Source organism: Artemia franciscana, chromosome 14 (assembly GCF_032884065.1).
Source record: "Artemia franciscana chromosome 14, ASM3288406v1, whole genome shotgun sequence".
NCBI lineage: Eukaryota > Metazoa > Arthropoda > Branchiopoda > Anostraca > Artemiidae > Artemia > Artemia franciscana.
The window spans coordinates 11,738,441-11,764,437 of NC_088876.1; the positions used below are offsets into that span (position 1 = coordinate 11,738,441).

The 25,997-nt window shown below is 34.6% G+C and overlaps 1 protein-coding gene across 1 annotated transcript in view; it reads left to right on the forward strand.

Annotated features, from left to right (window-relative positions):
• Window positions 1–25,997, forward strand: part of LOC136035308 (venom protease-like) — a 42,481-nt gene that overhangs the window by 4,413 nt on the left and 12,071 nt on the right. Inside the window, exons 2-5 of the mRNA XM_065717006.1 lie at window positions 800–1,029; window positions 3,364–3,517; window positions 11,329–11,458; window positions 18,565–18,725. Of these exons, the coding sequence (XP_065573078.1) occupies window positions 800–1,029; window positions 3,364–3,517; window positions 11,329–11,458; window positions 18,565–18,725 (675 nt within the window). The remainder of the gene's footprint in view (window positions 1–799; window positions 1,030–3,363; window positions 3,518–11,328; window positions 11,459–18,564; window positions 18,726–25,997) is intronic.

The window sequence follows — 25,997 nt, forward strand, 5'->3', positions numbered from 1 at the left end:
CCACAAACAACTTATTTTTATATATATTTATTCATATTTTTTTAGTTTTCTTTTTCTCTTTTATTTTTCAGTTTTTTCCTTTTTTTTAGTTTTTTTCTTTTTTAGTTTTTAGTTTTTTTTAGTTTTTTACCTTTTTTTAGTTTTTTTAGTTTTTTTAGTTTTTTAGCTTTTTTAGTTTTTTTATTAGTTTTTATTTTTTTTGTAGTTTTTGCCTTTTTCTTTTGTAGTTTTTTTCTTCTTTTGTATTAGTGTGAAATAATTCAGACGTCATATGCGGACAAACATGACTTCACCTGATCCACAGATCCACAGATCCACACACAGACAACTTATTTTTATATATATAGATATATATATATATATATATATATATATATATATATATATATATATATATATATCACAGGTGGGACATAGGGACACAACTACAATGGCGCGTAACAACTTAAGCGCGCGGGGGCTTGGGGGGGGGGGGCGAAGCGCCCCCACCAACTAGGTGTTGGGGTGGCGCGAAGCGCCACCCCAACACCAACAAAATATATATATATAACCCAACAAAATATATATATATATATAATATATATATATATATATATATATATATATATATATATATATATATATATATATATACTAAAGTTTATACATTTTTTTATTTTGTAAATGTTTATTTTTCTGCATGTTTCCGACCTTGCCGTCGACATTTGGTAATAACAAATGGGGTCGCTGAAAAAAATTTTTTTAATGAAGTTAATCATGGTAGTAGTAACTAATAAGTCTAACACACGTAATTTTAAAGGAAATAAAGTGAAGCCACCTTCAAGATCAAGTTCCTCCCAAATTAGGAAGACTCAAATTAAGACGACACTAAAAGACGGTTTCCTTACCTGTTTGGATGGAGATGCAAACTTAGGAACATGCAGAAAACTGAAGGATTGCCCAAGTTTGGCCAAACTAAAACCTTCAATAAAAAACAAGTTTCTAAAGGCTTCAACATGCAATAGTAGCAATAACAAATCTAAAGACTTAGTAAGTACTACATTTCCTGTATAAGTTGGTATGTCAAAGAGTTTAGTGCTGGATTTAAAATAATATTTAGTATTCTTGTGTGAATTATAATTTTTATCTCTTTCGTCTAAGGTTACTTTTACTTGCTGTTGCATTAATTTGTTAAAGTAAATGTTTGTTCATTGTCTTTTTTTTTATTTATTGTCACATCCTTTTCTTAATCATTGTATACGGATTTCCAATAAATAATGATGATAAAATGACGGTATTTGAAAAACATTGAATCATAAAAAAAGTCAAGATGTCGAATGAAATTTCTTGTTAATTTTATCGCAAATAAAATCATCCTATAATCTTGGGAATTTAGAGGGACCTTTGACTGCAAAATCAACAATAGAGGTATATTTGGACAATATTACATGTCAACCAATTTGAAAATAAGACTATTTTTCTTGTTTTCAACAAGATTTGACATTGTGAAACGTGATCCTTTTCTAATGACTCATTCAGTAAAAATGGCAAACTGGAAAACATTAATTTCACTGTTTAGAAAATTCATGTTTTACATGTTTGGTTCAGAATAGTTGCACATTTTACCCCACATATAAAAATGAACTGAAAATCAGTAGTATTTCTGTATGTCAAATACGTTTTCATATAATTTTCTCGTTTTCTCTTGTCATTTCCTAGATATAAACTCCTCGGAATGAATCCGTTCTTGGTAAAATAATGTGTGTGTATGCAGCATTAATTGCAAACAAGTTAGTATTTTCACAAATTTGAAATGTTAAAGACAATGATAGACTTATTAAGTACCACCTCAGATGAATTTACTACAACAATTAATTGTCATACTTATGAGCATTGCCTTGAATCAAAATAGCTGCGTTTTTGTTCCTTATTTCCACCAAAACTTGGCATTTTGTAACAAGATTCTTTTCTAGTGTTCATTCAATAAAATTACCACAGTGAGAGATAATTTTCAGCAAATTCCTGTTTTCCCTTTTTGAACTTGAATATTTGTGCATTTTACCCGACACAAACAAACAAAATAGTTTTATTGACATAGTACTATTCATAGTATTTTTATAAATCAAAATATTCATGACAACGAAATACTTTGTTAGTGCTTCCTAGGGTTATTTAAGATTAACTAACGACAAAAACGGGTTTATTTGTGATTACTTCACATGGTTAGCAGGTAATTCTTATTCTTTCAGATTTTTCTTTGGTTCCAAACAGCTATTTATTTTTTTGACAAAAATGATTCAGGTACAAGAGATACAGGAAAAAAATAACACCCTCCACATCAATTTTGTCGATTGCTTCCCTTAAATGTAAACAGCAGAATAGAAAACATGGTATAGAACAGGTAATACTTACTTCTTGAAATAAACAAGGTCAAATAAGTTTTTCATGGACAATTAGTTTTATAAGCATGTAAAAACAAAAACATGTGAAAAAACAATAAACAATTAACAACGGTGTTTCTACATAACAAGAAGAAAAAAGTATACATAGTACCTAAACAAAGAAAGGCAAATCAAAACTAGTTGATGTTCTTGGTATAAATAACCAGAAATACCTTCATATCAACAAAATTTGAGCATTACAACTCTCCAGAGTACAACACAGGCACATCATAGTCCTATTTTAAAATTATTATTTATTTATTAATCTAAAATGTATCGAAACTTAAACCCTAGAAATGATTAACTTAGGCCAAATTTTTAAATGTAGAATTTTGTAAAAAGGACGATTCAAAGAACATAGTTTATAAATTTTTTTCTTTATTTAAATTTATTTCTCAGGACAAAAAATCAAGTCAAATGAATGTTGGCAAATTACAGCCAAAACTAAAACCAGTTTCACTTTATTTATAACAGGCGACTGTCTATCCATTTTTTAAGGAAATTAGTTTCTGTTTTTCATAATAAAAAAAAAAATTCTTATAGTTCAAAGTAAAGCCCTTACTTGCCCTTACAAAACAAAAGAAATCACTTGAAGGTCAATAACGGGTTTATTTGTGACTATTTCATATGGTCAGCAGTTAATTCTTATTCTTTCAGATATTTCCTTGGCTCCAAACAGCTATTTTTTTTTTGACAAAAAATGATTCAACTACAAGAGATACGGGAAAAAAATAACACCCTCCACATCAATTTTGTCGATTGCTTCCCTTAAATGTAAACGGCAGAATAGAAAACACGGTATACAAAACAAAAGAAATCACTTGACTTCAACTTGGGAGATTTTTAGATGCATAGAATGTTTTAATTTTAGTTAGTACAACGTTTCTACTATCTTTTTGGTAAACTATATTAAATGCTCAAATTTAATTTATGGTCCAAACAGTATTGCTGCGCAGCTCTCAAATCTCCCGTAAACGTCTCACCGAAGAAATCAGAACTTGACCCCTGTCACACATCAGCTTCAATAAATTCACAGTTTTGTGGTATATCAAGTAGACGGTCCTTAAGAATAATTGGCGGTCAAAGAGCACATAAAGGTAAAGCCGTTCTCTTTACTTTTGACAATCAGATTAAAATAATAAACTAAGTTAGTAAGAAAATCACTGCAAAAAATTATTTATTTATAAATACTTTCTCGTAAACGGTTTTATTTACATTTTTTTTTGGAAAATCGGTATCTTGAAATTTTCTGGCCTGAAAAAAAAATTCTAAATAGGTCACAACTTGGAGAAATTTCACCTAGAGCCTTAATTCCTATGAGTGATGTTCTATTTCTGAGCACATTTCCATAGAATAAATATGACTTTTTTGCCTCAGGAGCCGTAAAAATAATATTAGAATAAGACACCATATGAATTAGAATAAATAATCGAGTCAAACTCAAAACGAGCAGAAATGTACATGACTAGGGCTGACGCCCCCGATACATTCTGAAGACCAGAACATTATTTTCATTTTACTGGAAAAAACAAAAAAACGAATGGCGATTGATTGATTACCGTGCATATGCTGATATTTATTCCTTAAAGTCTTAGTATTTCTTTTTATTTATTAAAGTTAAAAAAGTGGAAATATTTAAAATGAGTTTTTAGTAAAGCGCAATTTATGTTCTTGCTTTTAGAAGCCATGGAGGTTGTCAGGGGTACATATGTTAATGTTTGCTCGTTTTGGGTTTGTTTATTCATTGACGGTGGTTTTTGGCAGTTTTGCGCCTGGAAAATTATTTTACTTTATTTCCGTTCATTTTAGTTTAATGGAGATTTTATTTTCCTTAAAAAAACCTTTTGTGGAAATAATTTTCTAAAATTTCGTCAGATTTTCAATTGGTAATAATGGTTATTTTTTGTATTTTTGTCCCACCTAAAATAGCCTTGGCATCATTACTTCTTAATGAAAAGTTTAGTCAAGACTGAGCTTTTTAGTTCAGCCAAGAGTCTTGGCTGAACTTTTCGTTAAGAAGTAATGATGCCAAGGCTATTTTTTAAAAAAATATGGATTTTTAACTGAGAACTTTTATTGTAAGTGTTTTATTGTTTTTATTTTTTCTTTGCTGAAGACGGCCCTTAGATATAGGGCCGAAATATTCAAATAGGTTTTGTTGGCTCACTGTCTTGGGAAAAAGTCTTCATTATTCTCTCTTTTGTTGTATATATATATATATATATATATATACATATATATATATATATATATATATATATATATATATATATATATATATATATATATATATATATATATATATATATATATATATATATATATATATACTAGCTGTTGGGGTGGCGCTTCGCGCCACCCCAACACCTAGTTGATGGGGGCGCTTCGCGCCCCCCCCAAGCCCCCCCGCGCGCGTAAGTCGTTACGCGCCATAATAGTTACGCGCCATTGTAGTTGTGTCCCTATGTCCCACCTGTGAATATAGATATATATATATATATATATATATATATATATATATATATATATATATATATATATATATATATATATATATATATATGGTTTTAACTACGTAAAACTTGCGAATATACAACATTCTTTGCTGTCCCATTGTCTTTGCATATAAATAGATTGTCAGGTTTACCGACTCTTGAACATGCAACATATAATGGTCCATGGGAAAACAATCTGTATTCAGATCTATACCTCATGATTCTAATGATTGCCCTTGAGCTTTGTTGATGGTGATTGCTAATCGACCATTCCCTGTCCCGGTGTCCCGGTCGTCATTTATATCCCCCTGTTTCCCCCGGTGTCCCCGTTGTAGTTGTGTCCCTGTGTCCCGGTCGTCATTTATATTCCCTGTGTCCCGGTCGTCATTTGTATCCCGGTGTCCCGGTCTGTATATACATTCGTTTTTTAGTTTTGTTTTTCTCCTTTATTTTTTTCCTTTTTTTTTCTTTTTTAGTTTATTTAGATTTTTAGATTTTTTAGTTTTTTATTAGTTTTTAGTTTTTTTTTCTTTTTAGTTTTTTTGTAGTTTTTACCTTCTTTGTAGTTTTGTTAGTTTTTTTTTTTTACTTATGTTCTGGTCGTCATTTATACTCCCTGTGTCCCGGTGCTTTGTTGATTGCTAATCGAACATTCCTTTTGTCCTGGTCGCTTTCTCTTTGAGTGTCGTCATTTATTTTTTTCTTTTTTAGTTCTTTTAGTTTTTACCTTTTTTAGTTTTTTTTATTTTTAGATGAAAATTTTTTTTAGTTTTTCCTTTTTTTCTTTTTAGTTTTTTATTGGTTTTTACCTTTATTTTAGCTTATTTTTCAGTTTTTTCCTTTTTTTATTTTTTTTTTATTTTTTATTTTTTTTAGTTTTTTACCTTTTTTTAGTTTTTTTAGTTTTTCTAGTTTTTTAGCTTTTTTACTTTTTTTATTAGTTTTTAGTTTTTTTGTAGTTTTTGCCTTTTTTTAGTTTTTTCAGTTTTTTTTTAGTTTTTTATTGGTTTTTACCTTTATTTTAGCTTATTTTTCAGTTTTTTCCTTTTTTTTAGTTTTTTTTTAGTTTTTAGTTTTTTTAGTTTTTTACCTTTTTTTAGTTTTTTTAGTTTTTTTAGTAGTTTTTAGTTTTTTTTGTAGTTTTTGCCTTTTTTTAGTTTTTTTAGTTTTTTAGCTTTTTTATTAGTTTTTAGTTTTTTTTTGTAGTTTTTGCCTTTTTTTAGTTTTTTTAGTTTTTTAGCTTTTTTATTTTTTTTATTAGTTTTTAGTTTTTCTTGTAGTTTTTGCCTTTTTTTAGTTTTTTCAGTTTTGACCTCACCTGATCCAGTTTTTTCAGGTGACGTCACCTGATCCACAGATCCACAGATCCACACACAGACAACTTATTTTTATATATATAGAAGATAAATAAGGTGTTTGTCTGTCTGTCGAATGACGTAATTATAAGGATTGAGCTGTATGTCGTCATGAAGTTAGTTGTCGTCATGTTTGTTATGACGATTTTTAGTATATGACGTCATTATAAGTATTTAAGAAAATCGTTCAAAGACAAATTTTTAATTGTAAGAAGATCGTTGAAAGAGAAATTTTTAATTGTAAAATGACTGAAGAACCTACAATGGCAACAGCCGAGGAAGCTGCTCAAAGAGTCTATGCCAAAAGACTTGCGGCTGATAGACAAAGTAAGAAAAGAAAGCGTGCCGAGGAATCACAAGAACAGCATGAAAACAGGCTTGCGGCTGATAGAGAAAGTAAGAAAAGAAAGCGTGCCGAGGAATCACAAGAACAGCAAGAAAACAGGCTTGCGGCTGATAGAGAAAGTAAGAAAAGAAAGCGTGCCGAGGAATCACAACAACAGCGTGAAATTAGGCTTGCGTCTCAAAGAGAAATCACCAAAAGAAAGCGTGCCGAGGAATCACAAGAGCAACCTGAAAATTTTCGCCTGGCATTCAGGTACAGCCCAGTCGATGATTATAGCTTGAGTAGATGTGTTCAAATCGGGACTATGTCTAAAATTTGTCCCTATTTCAAGGCCTTGAAATTCAATGGTGAAACAATGGGAATATGTGGCGCCTCAGGAAAAGTTAAACTTCCTCTACTGGCTGCACCACCAGAGCCATTAAAGACTTTGCTTACTGGAACTACGACAGAATCTAAGCGTTTTTTATCACAGATCAGAAAATATAACTTATGTTTCCAAATGACGTCGTTTGGTGCCCAAACCGAAAATCCAGATCAATTCATGCCTACTTTCAAAGTAAAAGGGCAAATTTATCATAGAGCAGGGTCCCTTCTACCATTCTCAGGCGAGAATCATAAATTTTTACAACTGTACTTCATCAGTGATAGAAATTCTAAATTGAATGCACGTTGCGAAATTTCTACTGACGTTGAAAGGACAATCGTTTCCGAATCGCAACATCTTTTCCACGAAAATAATAATTTAATGCGTCTGTTCAAAACACCCATCGATTTGATGCCTACTGATAGTGTCATCTACTGATGACACTACTGATGTCGACTGGGACGTGTGTATCGACTGACGTAATGTTTGTGTGTCGACTGACGTCATGTTTGTCGACTATAAATGACGACTGGGACACAGGGACACAACTACAACGGGGACACCGGGGGCACAGGGGGGGATATATAAATGACGATGGGGACACAGGAAATGTTTGATTAGCAATCACCATCAACAAAGCTCAAGGGCAATTATTAGAATAATGAGGTATAGATCTGAATACGGATTGTTTTTCCCATGGGCAATTATATGTTGCATGTTCAATAGTCGATAAACCTGATAATCCATTTATATGTAGGTGGGACACAGGGACACATATAAATGACGATGGGGACACAGGAAATGTTTGATTAGCAATCACCATCAACAAAGCTCAAGGGCAATCATTAGAATAATGAGGTATAGATCTGAATACGGATTGTTTTTCCCATGGGCAATTATATGTTGCATGTTCAATAGTCGGTAAACTTGATAATCCATTTATATGTAGGTGGGACACAGGGACACAACTACAAAGGCGCGTAAATAATAAGGCGCGTAACAACTTACGCGCACAGGGTGCTTGGGGGGGCGAATCAACCCCGCCAACTAGGTTTTGGGGTGGCGCGAAGCTAGTCACTGATAAACTAAATAGTTGTTTGTTTGTGTGTCTGTCTGTCTGTCCGCATATGACGTCTGAATTATTTCATCATATACCAGTTCAAAAACGAATGTATTCAAGCCGAAGTAGCTGAGTTGGTAAAGCGTTATGTTCCAGGTCCTAGGTCCGAGGGTTCCAGGTTCGAACCTTGGCTTTAGCATTAATACAAAAGAAGAAAAAAACTACAAAAGGTAAAAACTACAAAAAAACTAAAAAGAAAATACTAAAAAACCTAAAAAAGCTAAAAACTAAAAAAGAAAAACTAAAAAAAAGTTAAAAAACTAAAAAAAAAAACTACAAAAAAATAAAAAAGGTAAAAATCACAAAAAAACTAAAAACTAATAAAATAACTAAAAAAAACTAAAAAAATATAAAAACTGAAAAAGAAAAAAAACTAAAAAAAAGAAAAAAACTGAAAAATAAAGGAGAAAAAAAAACTAAAAAACATAAAAATAAAAATAAAAAAACTAAAAAAGGTAAATGTATTCAAGCCGAAGTAGCTGAGTTGGTAAAGCGTAATGTTCCAAAAAACTAAGAAAAGGTAAAAAACACAAAAAAAACTAAAAAAAACCAAAAAAAAACTAAAAACTAATAAAAAACTAAAATAATAAAAAAACTAAAAACTGAAAAAGAAAAAAAAACTAAAAAAGAGAAAAAACTGAAAAATAAAGGAGAAAAAGAAAACTAAAAAACTAAGAATAAAAACTGGGACACCGGGACACAAATAACGACTGGGACGTGTGTGTCGACTGACGTCATGTTTGTGTGTCGACTGACATCATGTTTGTCGACTATAAATGACGACTGAGACACAGGGACACAGCTACAACGGGGACGCCGGGTGCACAGGGGGGATATATAAATGACGATGGGGACACAAGGAATGTTTGATTAGCAATCACTATCAACAAAGCTCAAGGGCAATCATTAGTATAATGAGGTATAGATCTAAATACGGATTGTTTTTCCCAATTATATGTGACAATTATATGTTGCATATTCAAGAGTCGGTAAACCTGACAATCTATTTATATGTACAGGCAATGGGACAGCGAAGTTTTATATATATATATATATATATATATATATATATATATATATATATATACATATATATTCACAGGTGGGACAAAGGGACACAACTACAATGGCGCGTAACTAATATGGCGCGTGACGACTTACGCGTGGGGGGGGCTTGGGGGGCGCGAAGCACCTCTCCATCAGCTAGTGTGTTATAAATGATAATTCGTTGGAAGAAAAAGAAAATTTTTTCCACCACCTGAACAATTGAGAAACCTAAAATCTAGACAAGACTAGACAAGACATTAAATTCACAATGGGTGAAGGTGAGCAACCGGGACCATCAAATGAGATAAGACCCCAAAAAAGAAGATTACACGAGGGTTATAAATGATAATTTATTGGAATAAAAAGAAGCTTTTGTCTCACCAGTTGAACAACTAACAAATTTATAACCCGAGTCATCATGTAAGACTAGACCAATAATGGCAGCTAGAGCAAAGGACATTGGCAAGTTGTCTAAAGTAATGAAAATCCAAAATGAAGAAGAGAGAACAATTGGATTAGAAGATAGGTGACAACGAGAATAGAAACTTTTAAAAATTGAAAATGATAGCGATAAGAATACAACTAATGATTCTTTGGAACTCCCTAAACTGTTAAACGTGATAAGACCAAGAGAACAGCCCGAACAAATTAAATTCACAATGGCTGAAAATCAATAACTTGGACCATCAAATGAGACAAGACTCAAAAAACAAATGTTTACAAGCGCTATAAAGTATAGTTCGTTGGAAAAAAATAGTTTTTGTCCCACCACCTGAACAATTAACAAATCTACAACATGGACCATCAGGTAAAACTAGATCAATAGGGGAAGCTAAAACAAAGGGCATTGGCAAGTTATCCGAAGTAATTAAAATCCAAAACGAACAAGAAAGAAATTTGGGTTAGAAGATAAGTGACAGCAAAAATTGAAACGTGTCAATATTGAAAATGATAGTTATAATAGTTCGGTTTGTAAGGTCATATATATTTCATGATGACAAACCAAGGCAAAAGTCGACATTCAACATTTTATAAGAGCTCTAAGCGATGAAATAGCTAGAAATAAAGAACTTCGGAGTTTAGAAGGATGTTAGCCAGGAACCTGATACTGCATCAGCCTCTTTTAATAAACAAAGGTTTGGTGTTATGTTTTTCATAATGACAAAAAACAAGACAAGGCAAAAGTTAAAGGTCAAATAGCATAAAAATCGTAATTTTACAAAGGCACTAATCCTAATTTAAGGTCGTTTGAAATGTTTAAGGGGCTGATTGATGAAAATGAAGCACAAGTAAATGTGATTAGAAAACTATTGAATGTAAAAACCGCGACAGCTAAAGAGAAAGGTGTGGAACAAATAATAGCTAGAATTAAATAGAATTAAATAGAATTACAAACAAAATTTGGAACAAAAATCGATCTAAATAGGTCAGGACTTAAAGGAAGAATTCTTATTTTTCCCAGGGTGGTAGTAACGAACCTGTGGTGATATTATCACATTAAGAAGAGGCTTGAATTACAAAGAGGTTTGAATAAGAAGAGGCTTGAATTCACATTAAAAAGAGGAACAATGATAATTGATATATAGAAGCCTGCCAAGCGCTAAACAACCTGCAGGCTAAAACATTGCCGGGGTGTGGCAATGTTTTCAGCCAATAAGACCTTTAAGCAGTTGATTAATTCTGAAAAGGATATGAATCGGGACCCTTGGGTCATTGGGGTTTTTTGTATCCCATGTTCTTGTGGGAAGTTTTACATCGGCAGAACTCACCAACAATTTGTTGAAAGACTTATTGAACATCGTAATTCAATAGAAAAAACTCTAAAATTAAGCAAGCTTAAATATCCAAAAATGTATCAACACAAGTCACTCTGTACTTTCAGCTCCTTATCACAAACTGTTTGATGCCAAATAGATGAGTAATTAAAAAATGACCAAATCAACTTGTTTCAATTCATGAAATACATGATGGGGGGGGGGGGGAATGTATTTTTCAAAATCTATGAGGGATTTTTTTTAATGTTTTTTGAATGAACAATCCAAAAAGAAACATCTCGATAAAAATGCACTAAAAAAGGAGTTTGAAAAATATCGGATGGATGGGCAACACGTCCTCTCTTACCCTCACTCTTGATTAGGGACATTGGACCAAGTTATCTTAATTGAATATAGTCTCTTCCAGGTGATTGGCCATGGATTGTAGTTTTATTCGATGAAACTGGAGACGGGACATTTTTCTGTCAAGGCTCCTTAATTTCAAGTTTTCAAGTACTAACAGCGGCGCATTGTTTTCGAGAAGTGGAAGCCGAGAAGTAAGCAGTACTATTCCCATTTTAATTTTTGAATCTTAAGTTTTGGTGCTTCAGTACCTCAAAAAATTAAAATGAAATTGGGGACAAAACTTTACCTTTATATTCAGTATAATATAACAAATTATCAAACAGTTCGTGGCAACAAACTGTAGTAAGGAGCGACCCGGCTCAATAGTAACCAAAACTCTAAAAAATGGAATATTGATATCAATAGCTACATCAATAGAATCGCATTTTAATGCTGATTTTAAATATATAAGTTTCATCAAGTTTAGTCTTACCCATCAAAAGTTACGAGCCTGAGAAAATTTGCATTATTTAAGAAAATAGGGGGAAACACCCCCTAAAAGTCGTATAATCTTAACGAAAATAACACCATCAGATTCAGCGTATCAGAGAACCTTACTGTATAAGTTTTAAGCTCCTATCTAGAAAAATGTGGAATTTCGTATTTTTTGCCAGAAGACAAATCACGGGTGCGTGTTTATTTGTTTGTTTGTTTGTTGTTTTTTTTCCAGGGGTCATCGTATCTACCAAGTGGTCCTAGAATGTCGCAAGAGGGCTCATTCTAACGGAAATGAAAAGTTCTAGTGCCCTTTTTAAGTGACCAAAAAAATTGGAGGGCATGTAGGCCCCCTCCCACGCTAATTTTTTTCCCAAAGTCAACGGATAAAAATTTTGAAATAGCCATTTTGTTCAGCATAGTCGAAAACCATAATAACTATGTCTTTGGGGATGACTTACTCCCCCAGAATCCCTGGGGGAGGGGCTGCAAGTTACAAACTTTGACCAGTGTTTACATATTGTAATGGTTATTGGGAAGTGTACAGACGTTTTCAGGGGGATTTTATTTTGTTTGGGGGTGGGGCTGAGGGGAGGAGGCTATGTTGGAGGATCTTTCCTTGGAGGAATCTGTCATGGGGGAAGAAAAATTCAATGAAAAGGGCGCAGGATTTTCTAGCATTACTATAAGAAAACAATGAAAAATAAACATGAAAACGTTTTGTCAAATGAAAGGAAGAAGAAGCATTGAAACTTAAAACGAACAGAGAATATTACGCATAAAAGGGGTTCTAAAAATACTTTAGCATAAAGAGCGAGGTATTTAGGAGGATATAAATACCTCGCTCTTTATGCTAAAGTATTTTTAGTAATTTCAACTATTTATTCTACGGCCTTTCTGATTCAGGGGTCATTCTTAAAGAATTGGGACAAAACTTACGATTTAGTGTAAAGAGCGAGGTATTAACGAGGTTACAAACCCCCTTGTATACATAATAAAAATATAAGATTATGAAAGTTTGTTACGTAAGTTAATTCTTAAGTTACGTATATTTTTTACTAATAAATCGTTAAAAATTAAAAGTTCTAGTTGCCTTTTTAAGTAACCGAAAAATTGGAGGGCAACTAGACCTCCTTCTCCACCCCTTTTTTCTCAAAATCGTCTGGTCAAAACTAAGAGAAAGCCATTTAGCCAAAAAAAAGAATTAATATACAAATTTCATTTTAATAATTTATGCGCGGAGAGCCAAAACCAAACATGCAATAATTCAAAAACTTTCAGAAATTAAATAAAAACTAATTTTGTTAGCTGAAAGTAAGGAGCGACATTAAAGCTTAAAACGAACAGAAATTACTCCGTATATGAAATGGGTTGTCCCCTCCGCAATCTCTCACTCTTTACGCTAAAGTTTGACTCTTTGCCACAATTCTACTTTTTAAAACAATTAAAAACTTTAGCGCAAAGAGCGAGGGGTTGCGGAGGGGACAGCCCATTTCATATACGGAGTAATCTCTGTTCGTTTTAAGTTTTAACGTCGCTCCTTACTTTCAGGTAAATCAATTAGTTTTTTTTTATTTAATCTATTGGCAAGAGATAATACAGTTTAAATAAATTGATTTAATTAAACAATGATTTCAATAAATTGAAAGGGAGTAGTCAATCCGAACTAGTCCCAATTAAAGACAGAAATGGGGCCACAATTAGTGATAAGGAAAAAGTTAAAGAGAGATAGGTCGAACATTTTGAGAATGTACTAAACCGAGATACAGTTGCAGGAAAAGATATAGATGAAAATGAAAAAGGTTTGTGATACCTTGAATGCGAAGGAAGATTTGTAAAGTGTGGAAGAATTAGCGTGGTAAATCTGGTTCACCCTCTATGAAATATATCCTTCCCCTTACGGAAGACTCCTCCGTGTAAATTTGATCCAAAGTAAAGTACACTCCACCCACCCCGTTAAATTCCCTTCAGACAGTTCCATCCTAGATGAGAAAGCGATCTCCTTGTAAAATTGCTTGCGGACGATTCATCCTGAAAAATTCTCCTTAGCATTCTTTCATTTGCATAAAACTTTAATCTCTAATCGGTTTCTAATCACTCTAGAAATGCCCCCATCCATGGAAATAGTCTCCTGGAAATCAAAACACGTGGAAAGAATCCCTAACCACTGGAGGATAATTCCCCAGAACATCTCCAAATGAAAAATTTGACAAAGAGAATATAGAAAAATGCAAAAGAAGACAATTAAAACGAATTTCAAATAGTAGCTTTGTCAAATCCCCCCACTGTAAATTTCCCCTGGAATATTCATCCCCAGAAATTTCCCTCCCCAAGAAAGATTCTTCCTTTAGAAATCCACTCCAAGCACAACGCCTGCCCCCTCCCCCCCAAAAAAATGTCTGTATATTTCCCAATAACAAATAATATACGTAAATAATGGACAAATTTCAAAACTTACAGGCCTTTCCCCACGGACTGTGTGGGTTCATTTTATACAAGGACTTAACTATTAATTTTCCAACTAGAAAGGACAAAATTGATGCTCAAAATTTTGATCACATACTTTTTGGGAAAAGTAAGCGTGGGAGGGGGCCAGTTGCCCTCGAATCTTTTTTTTTCATTTAAAAGGTTAGGTTCAAGGTTCAATCGGGTTTAATTAAAAAAGGAAAAAACTAAACTTAAAGTACACTGCTCTGTGACAAGACTCACGTTGTAACCCACAAAGGTTACTAGATCTTTTATTTTTCGTTTGAATGCATCCTCTCCTAATCTTTTAGGACCATTACTTCAATACAATCATCAATAACAAAAGAAAAAAAAAGAAAAACACATCCGTGATCTGTCGTCTGGCAAAAATAACAAAATTCTACATTTTTGCAGAAACTCCCATAATAGAGTTTTCTGGTACGCTTAATCTGATGGTGTGATTTTTATTAAGATTCTTTTACTTTTAGGGGATGTTTTCCTCCTATTTCGAAAATCTGGCAAAATTTTCAAATCTTGAATCTTATTTAGCCTAAAGGCAGATTCTTAGGCTGATTCTTTTGATGTATCTATTGATATTAAAATCCGTTTTTTTTAGATTTTCGGTTACTGCTGTGCCGAATCACTCCTTACTTACAGTCCGTTACCACGGACTGTTTGATGTCCACGGGTCTGACTAAAACTTGGTTTTCTCCCAGTTTAGAATTATTTGTCAAGATTTAAGTTTATGTCCTTAACTTTGATTATTATTTTATCCAAAAGCAAAATAAAAAATATTAACCTTTGTAAATTTAATCTTTCCAAAATAATAATTACGGATGTTTAAATTACTTTAAAGCCCACCCCCTCCCACTCTACCTATGGCTAAATATACCCATAAGATGTCCACAAACGTTTGTCAATTTATAGGTACTTTTGTCACTTTTTGCACTTATTTTTATCAATAATTTTTCAATATGCCTTTTCTTAATAAGAAGAAAATAATTTGGACTTTTTTTGTATTGCCTAGGGATACATCCTGGCATATATCTCCAGGTGGCTGGACTAATACTGTGATGGGAGTGATTTTCATATATTGAAAGAATGTTAAACGGGGATCCTTATTGTACCTATGGTTGTATTAAAGTTTTTTCGGGGAAGGGTATTACAAAAAGAAACTTTAAAAAACGGATCAAAAATTAGTTTATATTCATTTTCGTTAGTTTTTTACTCATTGAACCAGCAATTCTTTTTGTTGGGGGGGGGGGGGGGGTTAAGCCCTCCTTATCCCCAACCTGGCTACCCTGTATGTACCTATTTTATCTTTCATCAGATTCCTTCGTTGTATGGAATTTGTCTTTTAATGTTCTGAATTATCAGTTAATATAAAGAAGTTCTCGAATATGCTGTAAACTAAGAAGTGGTTCACCACCCATTATCATCCATTTACGAAAACAATGTGAACAATTTTGTACGAAAATCAAAATACGGAATCCCTCGTGACAGCGCAACAGATGAAATCATTCCTTTTGATTAAAGGTTTCCTCGTTAAACCCTCCGCATCGTAAGGATATAAATGTTCATGTAGCAGTTCTTAATTCTTTTCGAGTCAGTTTTCTTCATGCATTTCGTTTTTCTATTTTTAAACCGATATTCTCATCGAAGTAAATAGAACATAAGTGCTTTGCACAAAAATTATCTGAGTGATAGACCGTATGAGAATAACAGGAACGTAAGCAAAGTAGAGAAGTATTAAAGTAGGAATTAAAAAGGTGCAAAGTGGAAGCCATGGATAAAATTACTGAAGATCTGGAACATGCTGCCATACGGCATCAAAGCTAAATAGTGTATTGGAATATTAAAAAATTAAGAGAGAATATTCAATCTGGACTTGCCACAGTTAAAGATAGGAACAGGGCCCGATTAGTGATAAGGAAATCGTTAAAGGGAGATGGGTAGAATGTCTTGATCACGTTCTAAACCGTAATAAGGTTGCAGGAAATGACGTAAAAAAATTGACACTTTGGAAGTGAAGGAATATTTATTTTGCGAGAAAAAATTCAAAGAAAGTACTAAACGTATGTAAAAAAAAAACAAGGCCGCAGGTGCTAAGTGGGTGATAAATGACTTTTCTTAAATAAAATGGTTCTGAAGTCAAAAATAAATTACTGAAGATTATGAACATGATTTTTGAAAAAGAGGAGTACCTAGCGGTCTTGGTGAAATATTAATTAAACCACTCTGAGACTGGGTGCTGTAATTACAAAGGCATTGGCTGGGTTTCTGTACAGAAGAAGCTATCTATTGTTATCATACTTTTTAGTCCTAGATATGCTGTAAATATAATTATAATAGAAGAACATTATGGTTTTAGGAAGGAGAGATGATGCATCGACTAAATTTTCTTTCTTAGATTAATACTTGTTTAGTACTCGAGTCATCAGACCCCTTTGGTCTTCAATTTTATGGATTATGAACAAGCGTTTGATTCAGCTGATTAAATAGCCTTAGCGAGGGTCTTATTCTTGTATGTTAAACCAGACTAATGCATAGTGATTAGTGCTATGCACGAGGACGTGATTGCTTTAATTGGCGTTTGGAATGAGGTTAGTAGCTTGTTTAGTATTGAATCAGAAATTAAGAATGACTGCATTCTATCCCCGTTTAAAGGGAATATTTTGTTGGAATTCGTCGTGAGAAACACGGCGAAGGCTATGGGAGAGCCTGGAATCAAATGGTAAAGTAAAACTCTTTTAGATTCAGATTATGCTGATGATTTGAGTATCCTATATGAAATTCTTGGTAAACTAAATAACCTTTTGGAATCCTTAGGAGTTCAGCGTCCAAAATATGTTAGAGAACTAATATTGGGAAGATCAAATCACTGAGACTGGGAATAAATGAAGGTGAAGAGATGATGTTGGGCAAGGTGAAACTTGATCAAGTAGACAGCAGTGCTCATCTGGGTAGTATTTTTCTAAGAGATGGTGGATTTAGTGAAGATGTTAAAAGTAGAATTGCCAATGCCAGTGAATTGCCAAAGGATGTATTTTCATCATTGAAAAAACAAAGCTTGGAAGAATAGGAAGATTAGTTTGTACAGATTGAAATATTAGAAACTATGATTATTACAGTGGCCAAATATGGTTTTGAAACGTTGGTGCATAGAATGATGGAGGGGGATGTGTTAGATGTTTGCAGGAGGAACTGACTACGAATTAATTTTGTACCCGTCATACTGGCCGTATTTCCAACTGTACGCTGCACAAAAAATAAGAAGATTCAAAGCAGAATTTATTGAAATCAGAACACATGGAAGCCTCAAATAGTGGTTCTTCTATCTTAAGGATGAACCTGAGAAAAAATCGAAGGCATTTTTTTTCCTGAAAAATTAATGACGTGGAAATTTTTTAAGAAAAATTTCTTGTCATTTCAGTCTTCCTTTTATGTAGTACAAATGTGACATTAAAATAAAGGAAAAACACAAATTGATAACAAAGGCTGACTTATTTTTATCTATAGGTGTGAATGTTACGTACCTACAAACAGTACTTAAGAACCAATTTTTATTGATAGAAGCCTTTCAAACAAAGTTCCTGCTAGCCGTGCTAGCCATGTGCCAGCACACTGAACTTGAAGTTTTAAGTTTCTCGAAGCTGGGGCTCGATTTCTCGTTTTGCCGATTATATGGTTTGGGGCAGGAATTTTTGGCATGACTCTGGAAGCTTAACCGGAATCGACCCAGCTCAAGAGTGGTGCCTGGAGCACACGGCTTACAGTGAATAAGTGAAGTAGAGATGTACCTGAAAAACATTGGGAAAGGAAATGGGAAGGATATTCAATCTTAGGATGAATGTTTCTCAGTCCCCGATTGCACTTCCGAGCTGAAAGGTAGTGAAACGGTGGTTAGCACCAGCGGTTTGGACTTTAAAGACTTGTGCTTTATCCTTTAGCATTCTTTACCTTGCAATATTGCAACTAGCACATGCGACATGGCACAACTCTGGTACATAAGAAATCAAGGCAACTTGTGGTGGAAATGGAAGTTTGTGGTAGAAAGCTGGCAAAAAAAATACATAAAAATTTCATTAAATGCCAATCCTGTGACAGTGGTACAGATTAAGGTATGTCCATGTGTTTATAAGGATTCTGTGCTTAATAATAAGTGGAGTCGATGCTGGACAAATTAAGCATTTAGTAGTCTAAATAGTTTCTAAGACTATGTTACTTGGATAGCTTCTGCCTGACGCAAAAAAAAATCTATTAGTCAATTATATTATGCCCCATTCGTATTTTTAAAATCACGTTCCATTGAAAGTGTGTATTTAAAATCTATTCCAACTTATATATTGTTTTCCAGTGTTATAGCAAGACTTGGAGAATACAATCTCAGTGACGAATTCGAAGGCCAAAGAATTGAAATACAAGTTGATAGGGTGAAGATTCATGAAGGATATGATTCAGTCAGTCATGCTAATGATATTGCAATTGTCTACCTTAGCAGGGGTACTTGCTTCACAGGTAACATCTTGGTAGTAAAGCATTTAAAGTGGCATGAAACTCAATTTTTAAATATAGTTTGGAATTCCCTAAATTGTAATCCTATGAACCACTTTTAGTTACTTAAAACGTACAAGGGTGAATATTTTCTTAATAAGTTTGCTTCGGTCAGATTTGTAGGCATTTGCAAGAGAATACTGGCTGAGACACAAATAGAGGAATTAACTTTTTCTTTAGAAGGGGGAGGGTATGAAGATATACTAGGTGGAGGAAGAATTTAAACAAAAGAGAACACTCGAATTAAAGCATATTCTAGAGATATTTCTGAAGAAGAAATGAAGCTCCTCTCACAGCAAATATACCCAGAAATTTTCTCCTTTGATAATAAATAAAAAATATGTGAAAGCCATGGACCATAAGTTTTGTAAGAATTGACACAAATCGAAGGCTTAGAACTTGATTTTTTCAAGTAGTGACACGGTCAGGAAAGGAGTTTGGGAGTTTTCTCAAATGAGAAAAACTATTCTTATTGTTTCGTTTTGATATTCCTTCTCTTTAGAAGCTCACCTTCTTCGCTTTCTAGGTAAAGCTTATCCCATGGTAGAGTAAATTCATCCTTCAAGTCCCTGATGAAATATAAAAGTGTATTCGGCTCGTTTTAAGTTGCCTGTTTTTCCGAAAACACTATCCCACTTGCCAAAATTCTAAAAAGGAGAAAGGGTCTTTGTATTACATCAACAAGGAAGAGGTTCTTGCCACGTACACTCAAAAACTATATGGGAATAAACATTTTTAAACCTCATGAGTCTTGGTGAAGCATTACCTTATAAGAGGCAACGTTCTTACGTTGCCTTAGCTGTGCCTTTCATGTTTTTTTTTTCACCCTGTCGTTCATTATAGAAGGGAAGATCGCAAAAGCTACGGACGGAATTTAGTCGATTGGAAAATGGAACTTTTAGGAGTCCTTTTACCAGTTAAATGTGATTGAAAAGCCAGTAGATTGCCCCCGTCCCTCTTGGGTCCACCATTTTGTCTAAAATAATAGAAAGGCCCAATAAATATAGCCTCCTAAGGTTACATGAATTCCACAGCCCCGTAATAAAAAAGATAGTAAATAATACAATTTTCCAATTGTCTATAGATAGGTATAAAATAACGGACTAGGCGTAAATTTCATCCTATGAGTCCCATTGGCTTGATATTTTCAGGAGTTATTCCGTTGGCCAGGAGAAATACACACTTTTTTGGAGCGGGTAATTGTAGAGGGGCATACAAATGGGCCAGGAAACTTTTTTGTCCTTGATTAGTTTAAAACCTGCCACCATACGGCTTTCGTCAAAGAGAAATCTATCGGAAAAAACATTTTCTGGGGCATGGGTTTCCGAAAATAGGGCCAAAACTGTTTTTTCCTGAGCAGCTTGAAACTTAAAACCATATGAACCTGAGCCAAGAGGACCCTAGCACATAAAAATTCTAGTTGGGGAGCAGGAATTAACAAAAAGTGGGACCAAAATTAGGCATTTTCTTGTTGGCTTTAAACTTGTATCGTAATTTCTTAGGCCACAGGAGCTCATGCACTAGAAATAAAATGAAAATAAAATTTGGTTCCCCCGAAATTAGGCTTAAAAAGCCAAAAAATAGTTTATAGCTTGGGAACGGGGCCCCAAATGTAGGACCTGGAACAAATTTTCTTTTGATTGGCTTAACACTCCCAAGACTTATTGCCAGACAAACTTTAAAAAAGAGAATTTACAACACTAGAGTATGGCTACCGCTTCCCTAAACTCTTTAAAGACCAAGCCGTCATTGGCATTTTACTAGGGACAAAGTATAAATTAGCTTATGTAATGTAGAGACTTCCATGAATTAATATAATTACATCTTAATCAATCAACTAATCAACCATAGTTTCATTGGGCTTTTATGCAGTCAGGCCTGCAATTATTAACAGGTCTACTAGTTCCGGGCCTAGGGATGCACAATACCAAGTGGCTCAGCAGACTATCGCTTAGCGGTTTTTCTTTTCTTAACAAAGACTGGACTGATGTGATATATCGTCAAAGTATCAGGTAAACTCCGCCACCACGCTACCTATTCACAGGAAGGTTAAAACTACACAGGAATTCCGTGGCCATTTATAAGCTATCAGATTTCTCCCAAGAGTGGCAACTGAGAGTTTAGTATCACTTCCCTCTTTCATTTCTTTTGCCTCTTCAGTTGTGTTCTGTTCACTACTTCCACTATCCCCGAATTCTCGAGGACTCCTCCAAAAATCTTGCAAAAACGGAGCGGCAAAAATGATTGGGCCTAGGAGCGTCAAAGTTTTAAATTCAGCCGTGCATGCAGTAATTTCAAATCCATAATTTAACCTTTTAGACGTATTCATTTTAAACACACAACAACACAGTTATTAAATCATTTATTTGCCAACTCTAAGTAATTCTTCAACAAACTAAATAGAATGAATGACTGTATTTAAAGCCATTATTCAGGCCGTATACATACATATATAACAACAAACAAACTAAATTATGTAACAATCGACTTTCGAATAACAAGACCCTTCCAAACAAAATTTGCCACTGCTACTATATTTATTTTCGACGTCGACTTCAAAGTTCCAAGAAGGGGCTCACACCACCCACCCAAAGAAAGCTCCCTTTTACCTCATTTAGCCCCTGACACCTGAAAAGAAAATGGTCTAGCCCATCAAGATCACCGCAAATTGGGCAAGTATACCGCATTTCCGGGTGGCACCTATTTTTCCAAATACTGTGAAGAGGGAGACAGTTTGCTCGCACCTGCATCCAAGACCTCAGGGATTCTTTTGGAATCCCTAATTTAAAATATAGCTCTTCACCATAATTTTCTTTCACCTTATAGTAAGAACTTAAGCTTTCCGACTGGCTAAGGTCATTCCACCATTTCTGAATTTCTTGGTCTTCCAGCCTTGTTTGGATCTCTGACAGAAAGGCTTTTTATCTGAGATTGGACCCTCTCCTCCATTCCATGCATACGATAGACCTGTGCTGTCCAGTAGTTTTTTGACATGGAAGGGCCATGACGATTTTTGTCCCAGGGTAAGTAATTCATCATACGCTGCTCTGATGAGTCTTGAGGAGGGACATTGCAGTATTTTCAGCCAAAACTTAATTAATTGGATCTGTCTATGTTTTCTCATGGAGAAAAGTCCCAAATCTCCCTTGACGAAAAGTGTGTGAGTTAGGGCGTGCAGACCTAGCACTCGTTTATAATATTGTAGCTGTAGAGTTTCTAATGAATTTGTCACTTCTAGGCCCCATACTTCCCCTCCATAGTGGAGGATTGGCCTTATTTTTGAGTTGAACACGTTTTTATGCATCTTTAAGTCACCTCTTCCCGTCAAATTACTGTTCCTGAACAGCGTTGCCATTGCTGCTTTTCCTCGATTTGCCATCTTCGAAATATGATTGCTCCATCTTCCGTTCGATGTTAGATGGAATCCTAAATATATTGCCTGAGACACAACCTTCATAGCTTCACCATTCAAATTAAAACTTTCTTCATCTTTATTTCCTGTTGATTGTCTATGGCAAAAAATCATCACCTCTGTCTTTTTTGTGTTAATTTCAAGTTTCTTTTCCTCTAAATATTCAACTGTTAAATCTAACAGAGTTTGTAGCTCTGAATTGGATCTGGCGAACAAGGCAATATCATCGGCAAATAATAGTAATGATAATACTTTATTTCCAAGGTGTACAACTGGCGCCCACCTTTTTTCAAGGTATTCGGCAAGATCATTTATAAAAATAGCAAAAAGTTTCGGTGATAGGGTACTACCCTGTTTTACACCTTTTACATTAAAAAAAACTCTAGATATACCGCTCCCTGCTATCTTTACCACATTTCTGGTCAAACAATATATCGAGAGAAGAACCCTTAAAAAGGGTGACGGAATTCCTGTTCCTAAAAGCGTTCTAAACAGAATTATACGGTCAACATTGTCAAATGCTCTAATTAAATCAAGAAAAGCCACGTACAACTTTCCGTTTCCCTTGCAATACTTACTAATCAATGCATTTAGAACAAACATTCGATCAGATGGTGAGTATCCCTTACGAAAACCGGCTTGCTCTTCTCTCAGAATTTGCCTCTCATCCAGCCATAATTCCAGCCTTTTGTTTAAGATTTTGTCCAAAATTTTTCCAAGAGAGATTCCCGGAAATCATTTGTCTTATAGAAATGCGCAAGTTCATTTTGTTCCCGCCATCGAAACTCTAGTTTCTTCATTTTTATCATTAGTTTATATTCTTTTCTTTTACTTCTATACTGTCGGAGCAATTCCAGTTTCTCAGTTTCCTTTTTGGATTTTTTAACATATTCTAGTATGTGATTTAATTCTTCTTTTTTCCGTTCACATTCATTATCGAAGAACGTGCTTTTTTGTTTCCCCTTTTTTTTTCATTTTTTCAAGTAAAGGACTCCGTATCAGCTCGGCAAATTTTGAAGAAACTTCATTTACATTTCCCGTATTTTCCTCAATCTCACATGCTAGGGCATTCAACTATTGAACCATCGGCTCCGAGGAAAAATAATCTTTTATTCGGGTTACATCTTTCTCCACCCACTCACACTGTATTCTTGATTTTACCAAGCCAGTACCTCAAGGTTTAGGGAAATAGGTGCGAGCCTACTGTCCACCAAAACATAATCAATGACACTAAAATTCGTTCTGGAAATGCAAGTAAACTCACCGCGTCCCGCATCATTTCCAAACCTTCCATTTCCAATGACTAGACCAAATTATCTGCAAATGCCCAACAACCTCCTTCCCCATTGGTTAACTTTTCTTTTCACATATTGGCTCCTCCTTGGAATTTTGTAGCTCTCTGGAATCCTCAGTGCCATCAAATCATTTCCTGAAAGAGAAACAAGGGGAATTTCTGGTTCTTCTGACGTATAAGCATTAAAATCACCCATCAAAACAAAAAACTCTTCACTATATTTTCTCTGTAAATATTCCAACTCATTTTCAATCAAAGTCCACGTATCTTCTTTCATATAACTACTATTCTGTGGAGCAACATATATGCAACCCAGGACAATCTTTGATCCATCATGACACTTAAGGTTTAGCCAAATAATGTTCTCAGATTTACTTTTTAATCTATGACAAACTTCGAAACTCTTTTTCACAAAAACCGCGACTGCGCCATAAAAACGTGCATCACGGGAAACTTGCCGGTCAGCACGGAAAACTGTGTAATCTTTAACCGACAGATCCTCCGAAGGCGGGGTCCATGTCTCAATTAAACATGTTACATCACACTTCAGAAAAGACTCATTTAGACACTGTTGTTTTTTACTCATTAGGCCTTGGACGTTCCATGTCATAAACTGAATTTGTTGTACACGGCCTACTTCCTATTCCTCGAAATTGAAAGGGCTCCTTCGTCTATTTCTGAGTGAGCGGCGTGGGGGTTCTCGACCAAGGCCTCGATTTGGTGGGTCACGAGTTACGTTACAACGATCCTGCCTGTGACGATCTTCGGGGCTGATTATCTCTTCTAAGCCTCGTTTACTCGTGGCTCCGCTCACTCCGGGTTTTTTACCGTCTGCCTGGCTAATAGCCTGGTCGTGTGTGAGACTGCCGCTACGAATATTCGAGTTTAGCTCTGACATTTGATTCCCACCTTCGCTTTCCATTTCCGCGTTTGATTCAGTGTACTCTTGCACTTGAGATCGCGCTCGTTCTCTTGCTTTATTTCTTCCATTATTTCTAATTTTTCCTGATTCATGTTCATACGTGAACAATTCACCGTCTACAAATAAACGAGGGCCCCTGAATTTCACCTCACGGTCCTCTTTGATTGCTTTCTGCAAAAGTGGTTTCAGAGCGTTGCGAGCAATTCTCTCGGCCCGTGTATAATCCGGAGCTAGGGAGATGCCGCAACTCTGGAAGCGAACTGAGTTTCGCAAAATCAAATCTCGCAAATATTTGGTTGTGAACTTCACTAAAACTGGACGGATTTCTCCTTGTTTTTTAGTGTTCAAGCGGAATGCGTCATTTATGTCCCATCTCCTGATCTCAATCTGTGGCAAACAGCCGGAAATGACCTCACTGATTTCCTCCGCAAGTGATCCCCTAGGTGGGTTTAGGGGTTTAAAATTATAAAAAATCAGGTTTGACTGTTTTGCTTCTTTTTCTAACCACTCTCCGCGCCTCTGCGATTCGTCTATCTTTTCTTTTATTTTCTGGATGTCCTCTGTGGTTTTCGATTGCGACGCCTCATTTTTCTTTATTTGAGAGGATATGGTTTGCAGTTCTTCCGCTATCGACGCGAGCTTAGAAAGGCCCCCAAGCTGGTTTTCTATATTTTTCAGACGCTCTAAAATATCCAGATTTGTTTCCTGTTGAACAGACATTTTCGTTATTTAAAATTAATTGAAATTTACTTATCTCAAATAGGGACGGGCCCACGCAAGCAGTGGCAATCACTTTGTGGTCAGTGGCCAGATGGGACGTGGGACCTGCCTGGCTTATTTCCCACCGTACTCCGACATTCAACAAATCATCCAACAATCCAAGCCTTCCTTATTGCGTATATATTTCACTTATTGCGAAACTTGAATAATCACTGACAGTCACTGTATTTCAAACGTAATCCTGAAAAAAACGTAAAAAAACGTGAAAAAAACGTAAACGTTATTCCAAACTTTAATCCTGCTTCAAAATTTTATCGATGCTCACAGGTCAAATGCCAAACGATAGATTACTTCCATAATTACCTTTTTTTTAAGTCTTATTTAGGCATCAATGCTCTCCATACTGGAAAGAATTAGAATCAAACAGAAGAGTTTCGACAAAAAATATGTCAATTTAATTTAGTAACAATAAATTGGAAGTCATAAATGTAATTATTCTATAGAGCATTTTATTTTCTTCCTGTAATCTTGATTATTATTTCGACTTCCTTATTTTTGTTTATGAAGTTCTTAGAAATAAAAACCATTGCGTTCTCAATAAAATAAACTGACACCCAAGCCTTTAGAGGATTCCAGATGTGGCACGGTTTGGGTGGGGAGGGGGATTTCAATTTAGGCTGAATCTATTTGCCGAGAGCAATAAGTTTTTTCTATATGTCTGATATGATTATTCATTTCAATCCTTGTTTATGTTCGGTTTCATTTGGTTATCCATGGTAGTTTCAGCCAACTTTAAGTTTAAATTTTCCGTTTTTCTTCCTCTAATTTTGTTCATTTAGAGTTAAATATGGCTCTTTGATTTTCATTGGAAAATATACATGCAGTAAA